General features: G+C 31.2%; 2 protein-coding genes across 3 annotated transcripts; one reads left to right on the top strand and one right to left on the bottom strand.

Annotated features, from left to right (window-relative positions):
• Nucleotides 1-4,220: 4,220 nt before the first annotated feature.
• Nucleotides 4,221-11,384, bottom strand: LOC107165108 (solute carrier family 30 member 7). 2 transcript variants are annotated; one of them, XM_089217951.1, is made up of 2 exons: nucleotides 11,364-11,384; nucleotides 4,221-6,484 (listed from the first exon to the last, which is right to left on the bottom strand). In XM_089217951.1, exon 2 carries the CDS (start codon nucleotides 6,245-6,247, stop codon nucleotides 4,724-4,726), a length of 1,524 nt encoding a protein of 507 aa, XP_089074077.1. In that variant the 5' UTR covers nucleotides 6,248-6,484; nucleotides 11,364-11,384; the 3' UTR covers nucleotides 4,221-4,723. The 2 variants fall into 2 exon arrangements, with proteins under 2 accessions (XP_089074077.1, XP_015368676.1); XM_015513190.2 differs by lacking the exon at nucleotides 11,364-11,384 and adding an exon at nucleotides 9,092-9,559.
• LOC107165107 (uncharacterized) lies at nucleotides 10,039-17,271 on the top strand. Its single transcript, XM_015513189.2, has 3 exons — nucleotides 10,039-10,979; nucleotides 12,733-13,047; nucleotides 13,667-17,271. The coding sequence occupies exons 2-3, from the start codon at nucleotides 12,783-12,785 to the stop codon at nucleotides 15,469-15,471; spliced, it is 2,070 nt and encodes a 689-aa protein (XP_015368675.1). The 5' UTR covers nucleotides 10,039-10,979; nucleotides 12,733-12,782; the 3' UTR covers nucleotides 15,472-17,271.
• The last annotated feature ends 420 nt before the right edge of the window (nucleotides 17,272-17,691 follow it).

Genomic DNA, 17,691 nt, shown 5'->3' with positions numbered 1-17,691 from the left:
GCGCAATGCACTTAATTTTTTTTATGTTGTCATAGTGTAGTTTAAGAATTGTTTTTTATTTCCTCCAATTATTCTTCATGTACAAAATCATTATTGTAATATTTATTAAATAATGATATCAAAGAAATACAAATTTCATGTGATGATTTATTGATTTATGTCATCAATCACAATACAAATAAATGTAACATTGTTAAATTTAATATATTAACTGATATACTCGCAGTAATGTGTATTATTTTTGACATTACTCATTAAAATATTAATAATATATTATTTTTAATATTCATCAGAAATATATAAATTTTTATATGGAATATGATATTATGTTTATATTTTACTAAAATTGATATGTTATTTTCATACCGTATGTTGATTTCAATTTTATCATATTGTTTAATGTTGTCTAAACTGAATGAGCATATGACATTCTTTAATAATCCAACTTTAAACATATTAAATTATTTAATATAGTGTTTAAAATAACTGTAAAAACAATGCACTATACTAGATAATTGTTTATGTTAAGTTTAATAATGCTACTCAATGTTATAAAATGAGATTAAAATAAATATTTGAAAATCACATACATTTTATCTTTTGGTAAATTCATCAAAAGTATTTAATTAAAATGTATATCTGCATTTATTAATAAGCAATATAATACATTTTTAAATATAAATAAATCATATAAGTGGTATTGATGAATATAAATAAAAATATTGAATTATCCTAGCAGTGTAATATACTGTTTATACTTTATTCACTCTTCAGTATTATTTGGAATACATTAAACTTAATGTGTTGTAAGAATATTACTTTTTTAATTGTATTAATTATAATTATATTCGTTAATAATTGTCATTTGATAATATTTTATAATAAAAAATATATACTTATACATCGTTGAATATAGATTGTATTTTTTAACTTTAACACATTCATAATAGTATTGCCATAGATATTAGATATTATAATAATTCAACAGGCTTAAGGCAAAAGAGGCTAAGTGACTTTTTTTAAGTGTTCAGGAGAAGCAAATCCATATTTTTTCACATATAGTATCATAAATATCATAAATAATAAAACTTTCTCCACTAAATAGGACTCATTCCTACTATCCAATCATGCATACTGTTACTTAGCTCCTTATGGCTTAAATCAGTCAAATTATACTCCTAGCACATGCTATTTTGTCTATTATAAAATCATTGGTATTATTATTTACTAATTATATAGTTAAATTTTGAATTGTTAAGTTATAATATTAGCTAATATCTCTGAGTAATGTTTTTTTTTTGAAATTCATAATATGAATTGATTAAAAAATAATTAACCTAATAAAAGTTACAAACCATGATGCACCAGTGATCAATATTAGGATTGTTGTTAAGTAACTGAAATATTGTTATATATTTAGAGAAGAAATGCAAAATGATTCTATTAATTAATTATTATGTAAATACATTTTTTTTAAATGTTTCTATTCAATCCATAAAAGTTATGCATATTATGTAAAACTCTTTATGTTATTATTTTATTAAATGTAAAAAAATTATCATCTTTATTCAATATTGTGCAAAATTATATTCATTATTTATGATAAGGATACTTTTTATGAGTTGAATAAAAACAATATTTCATATTATAATACTATTATGAATCTAGGAACTAGGAAACAATATTCTGTACTAAATTATCATAGCACATAGGTAACAAAATAACCTATATAGTATATACAAACCATGCAAGTAAAAATAATAATTTAAAAGCCTGTTTGAAAGAAATAAAGATTATAATATTATTTTTTAAATCAGATACAATGTTCATTTTTAAATCTCATTTGATAATATAACAATTAAATAATACTAATAATCATATTATGTTGCATACAGAGTATCATTAGTTAGTGTTACACTAAATTGTAGTGACATGTATTGGTTATATTATATAATATTTGTTATTAATAATTATTTTTCTTCAAAACATGAGTGATTGTATAGGACACACTGTTTGAAAAGAGTTCAAATAAAGTACTACCTATTAGTCATTAGATAATAATGAATCATCTTTGCTACTGAAATTGTATTTTCCCATTTATTAATATAATTCTAAAAATATCTCATTAAAAAATAATATAATTTTTGTTATTGTTCTATTTTTAAATTTTTTTTACTTGGATATTTAATGCCAATACCAATAAACACTATTTTTCATAATCATCAATTGCAAGTACTTGTTAGTAAAATTTCATATTTTTAGAATGTAAAGACTAAGGGGCATAACTAATACTTTGAATATTTGGTAAAAGAGTATTTTATTAATCATATAATTTATGTTGTGAGTGGATCTGAGAGAGAGAAAACAAATAATTACACTGACATATGAGCATATGCTCATATAAGTGTCTTTTGCTTGGTCCAACTTAAAAGATAGGATAGAGTTGTTAGGTATCTCAATAATTTTTGATTTCCAATTAATGTAAGAAAATTTTTTTAAATTTATGATGGAGATTTTTGTTTGTAAATTGTAGCTTTTGGGTACAGCTTACAGATTATAATAGTAATAATAGGAGAAATTTCCATTTTTTGCCATAAGTTGTTTGAAAGAAAAAGAAGAAAGAAATGATATCTTAAAACAAATAGGAGAGTTCAATGTATGTTTATAGCATAAATACTCAAAAACTAGAAGATATCAGTGAACTACCTATTTTTTTTTCTCTCTCTGATCCAAGTGTAATTTAATTTATGTTTAACAGAAGTACAGAACCAACCATGTATTATTATTTTTAACATACCAAAGTGTGAATTCACCTGTTATCAAACTGTAAGTTAGAATATTATCTGTGTCCCTACGTTGGCTATTTTAAAAATATTTTAAACTGTATGGAAGTTTTTACCTACAAATCCACTACTTATAAATTGTGAAGAAATTAAAACATCTAAATCTAAAAAAGCCAACAAAAGTGGATACAGGTAATGATTTTAGTTTAATGTTCGATAATAGGTGAATTACTTGAATTCACTCTATTATTAACAGTAACGATACAGGATTAGTTTTGCCATAGGTCATATTAGTATTAAAATTTGAAAATAGAAAAAATATGACAAAAACATTTTTTTACAAAATATATATTTATTAATACAAATACAAATTTTATGTCCAGGTAATATCGGACATAATATAATAGTCAGCATTCTATAATATATCTACTTTTGTATAAAAAAACTAACTCAATATAACAAATCGAAATGAGTAATAAATAAAATTATCAATTAGAAAACGGTAATAATAAAAATTGTCGTTAGAGAACAGAAAACAACGAATAAAATTTGTCATTAATATTGTCACCAAGCTAAGAGAATGGTTTTAAAATAAATTTTGTCAGTTAATTACATTGATTATTTTATGATTTTTCAAAACATTATCGTTTTTTACTAAACAGGTGCAGTCGCAGCAAAATTTGGTCGTATTTACACAATACATTTCAGTATTTCACAAAATAGGTAATTAAAATTATTTTTGATTAGATACATAGCAGTTTTATTAAATTTAAATTCGTCTATCTTTTATTTGCTTGCAGATATGCTGCTGAATGAAAAAAAATTGATATCAATTTAAAAAGAATAATATTCAATGAAAATGCAAAAAGTTATTCATTTATTATTAACTAGTCATTTTAGGAAATGTTGATTAAGGTTTAAAAATTTACAACTTTTGGCATCAATTTTTTTTCATTTATGCACTTATTGTACCCAATAGTGAATTTAGAATTTTTTTTTTTTTGTTTTGGGAGGGGGGGATACAAAAAAATAAACATTTCAACACTCCCTCTTAAATTCTAATCAATAGTTATGCGGCATAACTTATGCCCCAAACAACCATACGTTTCGGAGGGAGGGAGGGTTTGAACTCCTAACTCCCCTAAATACGCCACTTATATGACATAAGTATATAAGTCCACCAAATTAATTTAATTGGCCTAATAATATTAACTTAAAGCTTTAATTCTTAACTATTTAAAAAATGCAAAGGTATATGTATTTTTTTAAGCATGCATATTAAGTAATTGGTACTTTTTAAAGGATTAAGTTCCAATCCACAATTATAATTTATAAATAATAGTTTTTCAAATAAATATTTTATATAGGTAAAAGGTAATAGGTACTGTTATTAACAAACCAAATTTAGACTTATTTCCTAGCACACAAAAAAAATCATTCAATTGATACAATTTTTAATTGACATTAACAACATTTATACCAATAAAAACGAGAATATAATGACAATATCAAACATTTTTAAATATATTAATATAATATGTATTATTTAAAATAGTAGTCTTCGCACTGTTAAACTGTTTTCTTGTTTCATTGCAAAGTTGACAGTTTTCCTAATTGTTTACTTCATAATTGTGTAGAAACAACAAAATATGTAACAATGCAATAATAATCAATATACAAATACAAATTCTTATGTATAATGTACAAATAAAATAACTTGTTTATTTTTGATACAATAATTTATGTCACACGTTTATATGAATGATATAAAATGGGAATCATAAATAAAGTAAAAATAGTAGTATAATTAAAATGGAAAGGATTTTTATTTGTTAACGTTGCCATTGAAACTACCAGCATAGTTTTCGGAGATTGGAGGTAGCCATAATCTTTTGGATTCGTGCGGATGGTGGCAATATGAGGTGCTACCGTTTATCATATTACATCATTAGTAGTGGATTGGTGTACTGTTGCTGTTGCTGTTGCTGCTGCTGCTGCTGTGGCTGTTGTTGTTGATAGACAGTTTGATTGTATGTCTGGAATTGCTGTTGCGGTTGATCAAGCAAGCTGCCGACTGCTGCATAGTTGTTTTGCCGCTGCACATCGTTGACGTGGTGATGTGGATGATTGTGCATCGAATCATCACCCGCGTAGTCGATCTGCACATACAAGTTTCGGACACCGACAGCGCCAAACACCTGTTGCGCATATCGAACCAGACTGTTGGCGAATTGGTCGCGGTCGTGCAATAGTCGGGCAGCGTCCGCGGGCTGGAGGCTAGATTGGCTAGCCAATTGTATTGGCGACAAGGACGCGGCGTAATCATTGTTGCCAGAATTACCACCTCCGACCCCGGTGAGTCCAGACCGCACTTCGATCTTGATGCTGCCTGCATAGGTGTCTGCGCACAACGTCCAAAACCGCGGTTCCTGGATGCCCATGACGGCAGGATGGTACCGATGAAGTCGGGAGTAGCATGCATCCAGCACGCGTCGCTCATCATCTAGCTCGACGGGCGTGCGCATCATAAGGACGCGGGCTGAGTCGCGAAGTAGGCCCCACACAGAAGCTGCCACGAGCACGGCTATAAATATTGAGCAAACGGGGTCTGCGCGCATCCACCCGAAAGCTCGCATTAATAGCGCTGAGATCACCACCCCTACGCTGCCCAGCGTGTCAGCCAAGATATGTAGTAGCACACCTTTCATTAGATGGTTCTGACCGGTACTGACTGTTGGCACTGACACATTGTTCTGTTGGTGACCGCCACTGCCACCCATCGATATGGACACTTGGTTGTGCTGGTTGTAGAGGTCGTCTTCGTGCGTGTGATTACCGCCATCGTGGCTGTGTCCGTGGCCGTCTTCATGACTGTGCCCATGACCACCACCATGACTATGACCGTGACCACCATGGCTGTGCCCGTGGCTACCACCGTGCTGGAACACATATATACCGACCAGGTTGACGAGCAGTCCTAGAACGCTGACAACGAAAAGGCGGTCGTGGTGCACCTCGGGTGGTTCAATGGCCCGTTCCACAGCTTCCGTCAGTATGAAAAATGCTATGAACAACAAGAACAGTGCGTTGACGAATCCGGCCAGGACTTCAGCGCGTTTATAACCATAGGCGAACGAATCATCAGCTGGCCACCGACTGACAACTTGAGCAGCCAGCCCGGCTATTAGGCCGGTACAATCAAAGAACATGTGAAACGAGTCTGATATCAGGCCCAAACTATTTGTCCACATGCCATATGCGAGTTCCACGAAAGCAAACACAAAGTTTAGAACCAGGAAGCCCATCAAGTTTCGGGCATTCGAGTCCGATACAACTGAACGCACAGCTCCTTTGAGCTTCGTCAAGAGGTTGGTTGGTGAAGGCATACCCGCGGAGCTGCCACTTGTCATTTTAGCTGCCACGCTTGATTTCCTCTGCGATGTGGAAGATGATAGTGGAATCATTATATACAAGCTATAATCTTTATATTTTGATGTAGGTAGTCACGATATTGGTGGTCGAGTTATGTCTTTTGATGCTTTTGTATTGACTATTGACAGTGTGCAATAATAATATTGGATTGAGATTTTAACAATAGAAGAAGCAGTGATGTAGTGTTAAAATCCCAACTATGGAGTATTGTTGTTCCAAAAGAAGTTATCCACGATAAATGAAGTGAAGTTTCCAAATTTCTTTACAATCTAAAAACAAAAGAACAAGAGTACGATTATTTTAGAATATATTGTATCTACATTATAGAACAATTAAAAAATGTAATTATTAATTTATTTATTGACTGAAGCTAAACCGATATAATTTTTAAAATAAATAAATAAAGCTATGCCTACTAAAAAAATCGTTTTTTCTTTTGTTATCCTTTAATAATAGATTTTCATTTATTTTGTTTTATTTGAACATCACTATAAAAATGTAGTATATCGTTAATTATATATACAAAATATTTATATTAAGGTAATAATATAGGTAATATTTATATCAAAAATAAAAAGACAACACACGTTATTAAATTAAAATAATAAAATGTCCAAAGAGAGAAAATGTTTTAAATTTTTAGATTATCGATTTAAAAAATTTTTTTTTGTTTTACGTTTTCTAAAGTTTTTAATAACATAATTTATCACACAAAAAACTTTTAATAATTTTGTTGCAAAAATGCCTTAAAATGTTTAAGTGTATTTTAATGAAGTGAAGCACTAGTTCTAGAATAAAAGATAAATAATCCTGAATTCGAAAGTTTAACATAAAATGTTATAAAATACATCTAGGAATCAAAAGTTATTCTAATGCATTCACTTGACAATTAATTATCAGGATTACAAATTTTTCATACAGTTGTTTTATTTTAATCTTATTTTTATTAGATTTCCGATATCTTTTTACAGTTATTTTTTGTTTTCGATTTTTTTTTGTTTAGTAACCTATTTATGATCCCTAGTAAAAACTGATCTACACATACATTTTTGTTGATCAATCATTTCTTTCTACTTATTTTACCTATCTGATTATCATAGTATTACCTATGATAATTTATTAAACATTTTTTTTTTGTTAGTTTTAATATAATTAATTTAGTTTCATCTAGGTAAACTGTAAAAGCAAATAAAATTATAATAGTAATTAATTGCATATTTTTTATGACAAGAAAATTTCGTAAAATTAATGAAGAGTATTTTATAAATGAAAATGAAATAATAAATAATGGCATATCCAAGGACAAAATAAAATGTTAATATATTTTAAATGTATCTAGGTATGCATTTTATCGTGTATGTCCCCTATTCAATATTTCTAGCTAAGGCTCTGACAATAATTAAAAGTTACTGTTTTACTAAGCTATTAAAATTGTTTGGAAGTAAGTGCTACTAGTATATATTTTGGAAGTAATCGATGATTTTTTTTTTAATTTTCTATCAAGTATCAAGTAGGTATATGTTAAAATTATGGGCTCACAAACTAGTGAAATGTATTACAGAATTCGGTTGCAATAAAATCTGTTACAGCCAATGAATTATACAATTTATTAAAGCAGTGCATGCTTGGTTTCAGTGACGTATGAAAAAAAAGCTTTGGGAGGTGTTTTTGAAAATCAGTTAGATACCAACTTACTCATTGAAAATTATATTTTTTTTATAAATAAACATGATTATGTTTTTTTATGGGATACTAGGACACTCAAAATATCTCTCTGTGTAGTGTACTAGTGTCTGTCTTCTGATAGGTTGCAATATCTGAATGAACACAGAAAACTACAATACAGTTTAAATTCAACATTTTTTTTTCATATAAGCTTTTACTTGATGTATTATATAAGACTAGTAGAGAAAAATTCAAGTAGTAATAATAGTAATTAATATTTTTAAGATACTATTTCAGAATTTAATTTAATTTAACTTAATAATTACTATTCTACATATTACTATACAAAGGAAGTTATAATTACTTATTTAGTTTTTGTATACTCGATCTTAAAAATAAGTAGGTATCTACTTACATACAACTATATAAATGGATATGCACAATTAATATATAGTTATTCATAATATCAGTGGTGGCTCGTTGTATGGTCTACAGGAGCACATTAATCATCTAAAAGAATTGCATAAAAATTATTGGATTCCTATAGTAACACATAATTGATTGTTATGCATAAAGTCTGTGATAAAAAAGTATATAGATTAATAAAAAAAAAGGGTTTGTAGCTTTTTATATTGAGAAGTATTTCTATTCTATGTTTAAATGATGACATTAAAATGGTTTGAAATTAAATCCATTTTAAATTCTTAAACTACATAGTGCGAGGGTTTAAACCACTGTTATAACTTTTAAAACGGTTTACATTTTCTAAACTGTTTTAACACCATCAAATAAACGATTAAATATTTCGTGGAGCATAAATTATTTGTGCTCTGGGTGGCCGAGTAAATATTAGCTACGTGTCTTGCATGTCAGTTAATAATATATGGTAGTTTGGAGCACATTTAATGTGTGCACTGAACCCATTTTTATTGTGCCTCGATATTGTGTCATTCGTCAAAATAATAACGCTCCACAGTACAAATGTACATTAACCAATAATCGATGCTAGTATCCTCTCAAATCAACTAATAACTAATATAATATAAAAACGTATTACAATCATATTGTTCCAAAATTTCAAATTAATATTTTTTACCATCTTACACCAAGTATCTAATACATTTTTTGTGCTCCACCTTATGTGAATCTCACGAGCCGCTACTGCATAATATACAGTGATATTTAGGTAAATTCACGATAGAACTACAGACCTGCACATAAGTAGAGGTAATGTGGTAGAATATGAAGTACAGTTGCGACTATTTGACGGTTGTCGCTGTAGTGACGATTGGTGTGATCATTGTGGTTCCAGCGAAGACCTTCAAGGTACTCATCACTGCTGCTGGTGCTCAGACTTTGGCAGGGCGGTCAGGAGTGCAAAATGTAAAACGAAAATGTGCATTAGAGAAGAGAATAAGACGGAGAGAAGGCGGTCGACGAAAACGAGGGCGTATAAACAGTGACAGCCGGCCGGCGAGTTAGTACTCCCCGCACCCGATCCAATAAAAAACAAAACACGAGAAACTAAACGTCACCACTTCAAGTGATGGCGGCTTACTTATCTTGCGTTGTTGTGAATAGAAGACAAGAACGTCGCGAATATTGTAGCCCCACGCGCGCCGTGTGTATACGTGGACTCGGCGCAAGCGGCAGTCGAGCATTAGCGATAAGCGGTGTGATTGTTCGCTTATCACCACGTCTGTTATCAGCGGCAAGTGTAGTGATAACTGAGCGATGAGGGGCGCGATTGGTTGTAACTTGTAGGTGGTAGGAATTTCGCGGCGGCCAAGTGAGCCGGGAAACATCGCTTTGGGCCACGGTTTAAAATCTTAAACCGTGCTTTGGGCATAGCTTGAGTGTCGACCACAGAGTCGCAGAGATAGATCAATGGACTACAATATAATATTATCTTGTTTTGGGCTTCAATCCGGTTATACAGTTCGTGATTGAGAACGACACCGCCGCCACCGACGGCCGTTATCATCACTATTCACTAGTTGCCAACTAGTAGTTGCCAGTTGGCCCGTTACTATTATTGTAATAATTGAATTATTGTAGTACTACAAGAGCCCTACTACAACCATAAAACAATACTATATACTATAAACTATATATAATGTATATATTATACATATATACTATACTGTATTATACAACTATAAAGTATACTCCGGTAGTCCGGTCTCCGACACTCGTACTACCATAATATTATCACGTTCAAGTTGAAGCGACGAGCGCACGCGCAGTTCGCTTTCCGGACTTCACGGTCACACATACAACGACAACACACCATTGCATTGCCACACAATCGGGCCGTCAGCCCAACGTATCGTTGTTCGTTAGTAGATGATACTTAGTGCTGGCAGTGCTGCATTAGTGCGTTCATCAACGATGTCTAATGATAACGGAGAGTCGTCAGTGGAAGCTAATCGGTAGACGGAAATACTGTGCTGAGTGCATCGTTAGTAACAATATTATGCAAAGAGTACAACAAAAACAGCAGCCCTCGACGACAATAATTATATTATTATCGCTGTGATATTTTTTGAGGATCTTTCGTTAGTTTTCGTTACAACCGTCACCGCGCGCGTTCATGGCACGGTCGTTCCGTTATCGAGTGTCGAATGAAATAACGGCGGCGGAAGAGGTCACAGTCGCACGTCGTCGTCGTCGTCGTCGTCGTCATCGCTGGTTCAAGGCGAACAGGTCTAGTCTTCAATTCTTCATGTAGATTTTTAGATGGCCAATAAGTCGTTTGAAGTGACACGCTCGTTCTCTGCGTATTCCGCTACTGTCATATAGACGATGGTCGCGATTGCTTGAGTTGGTGGTCGTAGAACATCTCATTCGGTGGTGACTGGCTAGAGTGGACCAAGACGCGACCATAACGACTAATAGACCCAAGAGTTGTGCTGCGCGGCGGCGGTGTCGGCTTTGACGTCGACATCGGCTTCGTGATATTACGCGGACCAACCATTTTTCCCTCTAGTTTTACTGCCCTGAACACCTGTAGTGTTTAATGCCGTGCAATTCCATCTGTTGAACGTCGACCGTAGATGAACAGTCAATTATACTCTGAATATTACTACACTTGAGAAGGTAACATTATTGTCCAGGTGTATTAAATAAGGTCTGTGCACCTACATAACAGTTTATTAAAATTTGTTATAGTGATTATTTAATTAACATTAACCTGTTTCCTTTAATAGTTTTTTCACTACTAATACTCTTGTCCTAACTATTTTGTAATCATCATCATCAAGTAAGAACCTACCTAAATAATGTTTTTTTTTATGATGTATGTTCATTATGATAATCATCTTTAATTGAGTTGAATCTTTTCGTATTCATTCGGAATGAATATAATGTATATCTTATTACCTAGTCTAATGTTTGCAATCTGATTTATAGAACCTTAAGGCTGATGAAAGCGGGTCGATGTTAGTGTATTTAGATAAGATAATAATTGAAAAACATATTTACTTCTAGAAGTCCATTTTGAATTTTGAATTTGTATATTTCTTGTCTGTGTTTGTCGGAAATGATTTTATTTTTAAACAAAATTTAAGTAAAAATGAATTTTGAAATAAAAAAAAATTAATTTGGTACTTGCGACTATGTACCTACTTAACAGATTTCTAAGAATCATATCTGTAGTTTATAATGTTTATATTACATTAAGCATTCAGGGAACTCATGCACTCTAATAATCAGTCACTACACACAGTCATAAATGGATCTTTAATTAGATAAAAATATGTATTTACTTATACATAAATTCAAGCTTTAGTTTTAATATTTAACTCCTTAAGCAATTAATTAAAAGTCAATAACTTGGCCTTATCATTGAAAAACTAAAATTATTGTTTAAAATTACATGGATGCTTGTTCAGTACTCTCAAAACCAATTAAATATATTTAATATCTTAATATTATACTGTTAATTTAATTACATACATTAATTGGAATCTAAATTCTTACTAACAACTGCTACCTAATCAATATCCTAAGTTATATTTATTTATATAATATTACCTACTTATGACTAATTTTTTAGAGTAGGAAATACAAAAAAGATATTCATAATAATCTAAAACATACATTTGGGTACTTCAAATTTCTAATTATACTGACTCATCACATATCAATACTTATCCATACCAATCAACTTACACAATCAGTAATATTATTAACTGAAACGTCTATCCCCAAGGAAAATGTCGATTGTCGTGGAATTATTGCTGCAGTGTGTACACAGATGGAGTCTCGAATATCACATTAAATTTATATAATTATAACAATATATCATATAATAGAGCATTATCTATATTCATTATTATTTATTTAAGTGTACCATGAAATCTTTTAAAATGATCAAGTGCGCTGTTAAATAAAAATGGTTAGGAATCACTGACACCCTGGTCTAAATATAGTGATGAACTATATAAGAGGTTTAAAAGACACTAAATGTGAGTGTAATTCTAAATTCAATATTGAATCTGCAGTTGATTAAATTCTCTGTTTATATAATAAACATTGTGATAACATAAAGTGTACTAAATATTAGTTTAATATTATTTCAAAATGAGGTATTGACTTGTTATTAAAAATTGAACTGGCCCAATTAATAATAGATTGTCTTTGATAACATTGATAAAACTACCAATATATATTTAATTTAGTGCTTAAATTCAAATATTCCATTAAATGGTGTTTATTTTTTTTTTTGTTAATAAATATCTAACATTCAATTAAATATAGGTAATATAACTATTTTTTTTTTTTTTAAATTGTGATCAATATAATACAATTAAAAATTTAGAATAAATTTTATAAAATCTATTTGTTTCAGTGATAAAAAACTACATTTGGTTGTGAACCAAATTAATCATCAACATTGTTATGTTTACGGCGGTGCGACGTAGCGTCTCTAACGCCCTGTCTGGTGTGTCACTTTGTGGTTGTAATAGATATAACCCCAATATAGTTGCTGGTTGTTACATTAGGAAGCTAACTCGAACGGCCAATGGTAGCGGTGGTGGTGGCTTTAAAGCTATTGTCACTACAGCTCTTCTATTCATCATGGGTGCTCTATACTGTCTATATGGTACTAGTGGAAGTACAGGTGGCATAGTGACACCTGTTGCATACAGCCAACAGTCATTAGGTAACTACAATAAATATTCTATAATAAATTAGTATGCAAGATGAATTTTTAAACATTTTATGAATTCAGTTTGAAATTTGAAAGGTCAATTGAAATAGTTTTTACTTGAGAGTTAAAATAATGATATTTTAATCTATAATAAAATGAAAAATTTATAATACTTATTAGTTATAAAAATTAATGATTAATATGAACTGTATTACATAAAACATACATATTTTTCTCAATATTATAACAAATTTAATATGTCATTCTTGATACGTTTTTGTACTTGATTTGTTTTATTTCTATCTATTTGTATTAAATTGAATTATACTTTATTGACATAATCCAATGAATTTGGGTTAGGCTTCTATTAACATGAAATATGAATTTGAAACTTATTTAACTTAAAGATAGAGTGATCGAGTGAAACCTCCAATGTTACACATATGCAACTTACTTTTGGAGACAGTTAACTCATAACCATTATTTATGATGCAAATCTGCAATAACCTTACTCAGAGTATTGTTAGTCTCTTCTGTACTTCTCGCAAGCAATTTATTGCTCATATTGTTATGTTATTTCTTAATTATTCATTAATTTCACAATTATTATTTCATAATTCATTGTTTTCAGAAAACAGTAATTTGATGATCGGAGTGAAGTCAAATGCAACTGTGGACATAGCAACAATAACTGCCGGAAACACACACTCAAACCTGGAATGTGGTGGTAACAATGGTAAGAAGCCACAAAGAAAACAGCTTAAGATAAAACCACCTAGAGGTGTGGTGACAGCCGCTGATATGTATGAACCTGGATTCCGGATCCAAAATGCAGGCCTTTGTTCCACTAGCACTAGGTTATTAGTGCTGATCACTTCAGCAGCAGCTCCAACACATTCTCAAAACCGACAAGCTATTCGTATGACATGGATGAACCGATATGGTCCAAGTGTGAGCATGGCATTCCTAGTAGGAACACCTCAAATGTCTAAGACAGACCCAGTGGCTCGAGTACTGCAGGACGAAGAACAAGCATTAAAGATCCGTCTAAATCAGCACAATATTGATAATAATATCAAACCAAAAGAGAAAGAGAAATTAGTAGAACCTTTGAATGGTGATCCTAGGTTGTACCAATTTTCGCTAGACCAAAAACCAAATCCTGGAGAAGGCTTAGACGCGCATGCTATGCATGGACTGAACGAAGCAGAACAGGCTGTGCAACGAGTATTAGGACGAGAATATGGTCGATATGGTGATTTGATACAGTGCCAGTCTCGAGACACTTACACCAACTTGACTCTGAAATCTATCGCTGCTCTTGAATGGACCCGTCAATATTGCCCATGGGCTCGGTACCTATTAAAAACAGATGATGACATGTTCATTGATGTACGTAGACTACTGCGATTCATCAACAAAGTGGAAACAGAAAATGTTACAGATTCTAGTGTTAACGGACGTCATACTCGCCCCCTTGAACCCATAAATAACTCAAATGAATTATTCACCGTAGGCACAGATATGTTTGAGTCTGAAAACACCCCTAGTTTTGAAATTGAACTGCCGCCTACTATATGGGGACGACTAGCACACGGTTGGCGTCCAATTCGACAACTTAATAGTAAATATTATGTTTCCCGAACACAATATGCTAGTCGAGTTTATCCTGATTTCTGCACAGGACCAGCTTACCTTATGACTCGGTCAGCAGTTAGTCCTCTGTATGAGGCGGCACTGGGTAAAGATTTTGACGTTGTCGATGATGAAGACGAAGATAGTAATCAGGAAAACAAAAAGAATAACAATGAAGAAGATTTGGATGTAAAACCATATTTAGGAAAAGACTGTGGTGATGGTAATCAGACGTTAGATGCTGGTGATGATAAAGCAACATCAAATGTATATGTAAGCAAAAATACTGTGCCGTACTTGAAACTGGAGGATGTATATTTAACTGGAGTTGTGGCTGAGCGGCTAACACGCCGAGCAACAGAACGACAGGCACGCCGGGAGCTCAAGGAAAAAGAAAAAATCTCTTCAAGTGCTGGTGATCATAATCAAAAATCAAGTAATGCTAAAGGTGTGGGAGACCATGGTCGTCTTGATAGTGGTAAAAATACAAGGCTGAAAACAACAGATATAATTGTGAAGGTGCGACGCATCCATGATGAACAATTTGCAAACAAGAAAATCACTGGCCGAGCATTGGATCGAGCTGTATGCAATGGTCTTAGTCCCAGCGATAATGTCGGTACTAAGGGGAACAATGGTTTTAGTTGGTTCCGATGGTATTGGGGTGATACAGCTCTGGACAAAAACTTAAAAAAAAAGAAAAAAGATCAAGGAGTAATTTCTTTGCACATGGTCAAGTATTACGAGCAGTTTGATTTATGGAACAGGCTAATGGACGGTAGGACTAAGTGTAAGTCATAAAACTCATCTTTTAAGAATTTGTGAAATTTTTTTATTGCATTGCAACCACCTACTCAGCTTTTCTGTGTATATTATAGTTGCCTAGATCATTATTTTTATACTTTTTATCAGCTAGCAATTTTCTTAATATTTATTTTTTTATCAATGATTTTAACATAATCACATCCATAAATTTTTTTACTTCATTGGTAAAAAATATTTATATCTACATAAAGTAATTAAACCTAAACCATTAGGTAATATTTTTATAAATTAGTTATTTTTGTTTTTTTATGTGTGTATTCACATATGAGCACTGAACTGAATGTTTTAAACTTTTATTCATATTTGATTATTTGGTTTAGACAGTCATTCTGATTCCTGATTATAATTATAATTGTATGTATTATATTATTATCATACCAGATATGTTTACTGATTTAAAACTATACCATTGTATTCTCAGTTCTGCGTATTAATGCCGGATCACACTATGCGTTTTGTCGGTTGCCGATAAAATGCAACCGATCGGTAAACGACTGCGACATCCATAATTAACATTAAACCGCATTATCAGGACCAGACTGACCGATTCGGCGAACTGATTTAAAATCGTCAGGAACCGGCCGCAACATGTTGCGGTTGACTTTGCCGATGCGTTTCGGAAAATACCCCAAAACACTAGTTAATATTGAGCCGACCACACATGCGGATCATCGGTTGCGGTTTTTTAATATAAATTATAATTTTTTTAAAGTTTAATTAAAATCGGCAACCGATAAAACGCGTAGTGTGGTCGGTCTTCTCGCTTGCGGTTAATCGGGATACATTTTATCGGCAACCGACAAAACGCATAGTGTGATCCGGCACTTAAAGTATTATTGTTGTATCTTAATCATTAATATATAAGATATAATAATATAATATATTATATCTTTCATTGTTATCATTAAGTACTATCTTTCATGGTCCCCTTACTAATAAATATTTTTTTAATTTAAGACTTATGCCATGTTGTAAAATAATTTATATAAAAAATGAGTTACTATTATGTTACATATTTTTTTTATATATCTACACATACTATTTGTTGTACTTGCCCACTGTTTCTTGTTATGAACAAATTAAATCCCATTACCAGCAATATGATGACTATTACGTGTTAATTTTTTTTTTATATATATAATATACAGTAGAAATCATTATAACCAGCATCGCTTAGAGCAAAATACTGTTTACATTAAGCAAAACGTTAGGTCTCGACATAAGCTTATATGATTTCTATATTAAATATACATTTACAACAATAAGTATGGTTATTATGAGTTATCGGTTATAACAAGTAAATACATTGAATTATAAAATAAATATTCGGTTTTAACGAGTCGGTCGTTATCTTTTTCCTATTATGTACTTATCCCATTATTTAGGTTTATCAACCTGATCGCTATACTGCATTTCTACACTAAGTATTTAATTATCTAATTATTAATTTTAGTATGTACAGTAGGGTTTCGTTAAAGCAAATGAGATTGGATAAAAAGATTGTTCGGATAACTGATTTTTTCATATTACCTTTGACTTAAAAAAATCAATTTTCTTGCAATTTCAATTTTGAAATTTTTATCTATAGGTACATACTGTATTAATATCTTTTTGTACAGTAGTTCCTATAGCTGATTAAATGTCTTGTCTCACAACCTTCTAAGCTACATCAGTTCTTTGCAATTATCGTAGTTTATTCAGCTTATTGAATAGCTGTTTTCAATGCTTTTGTAGTTTCTGAAACAGAAAATCGGAAAATTGTATTATATTATGATACACATACACATATGTATATCATTTGACAATTTCCAAGCCCATCCGGATTTATGCATCCTGCAGATTATCATGAGTTTGGATTAATAAGACTTTACAGTACATTATTATTAAATAGTATATAAATTGTCTAGTTTTTTGTTGTATGTATTTCCTGCTTCTAACTGGTAACAATGAACGCTTTTTCTAACCATGTTTATATGTAACAAACAACCAATTAAAATGAAAAAAAACTAGCTGGCTGTTGAAACTCATCATAACTGATTTCTACTGTATTACATATTTATATTTACATAGGTAACAATTGTAACAATATTTATTTTATAGAGTAAATATGGATATTATACACATGACATTAATTACTGAAATGTATAATTTGAAAATATAATAAATAATATAAAAATGGTCGCGATAATCAAACTA

The sequence above is a fragment of the Diuraphis noxia genome, unplaced genomic scaffold (genome assembly GCF_037042655.1).
Source record: "Diuraphis noxia isolate RWA-SAM2 unplaced genomic scaffold, SU_Dnox_SAM2 contig0001, whole genome shotgun sequence".
Taxonomy (NCBI): domain Eukaryota; kingdom Metazoa; phylum Arthropoda; class Insecta; order Hemiptera; family Aphididae; genus Diuraphis; species Diuraphis noxia.
This window is presented reverse-complemented; position numbering and strand designations above follow the sequence as displayed.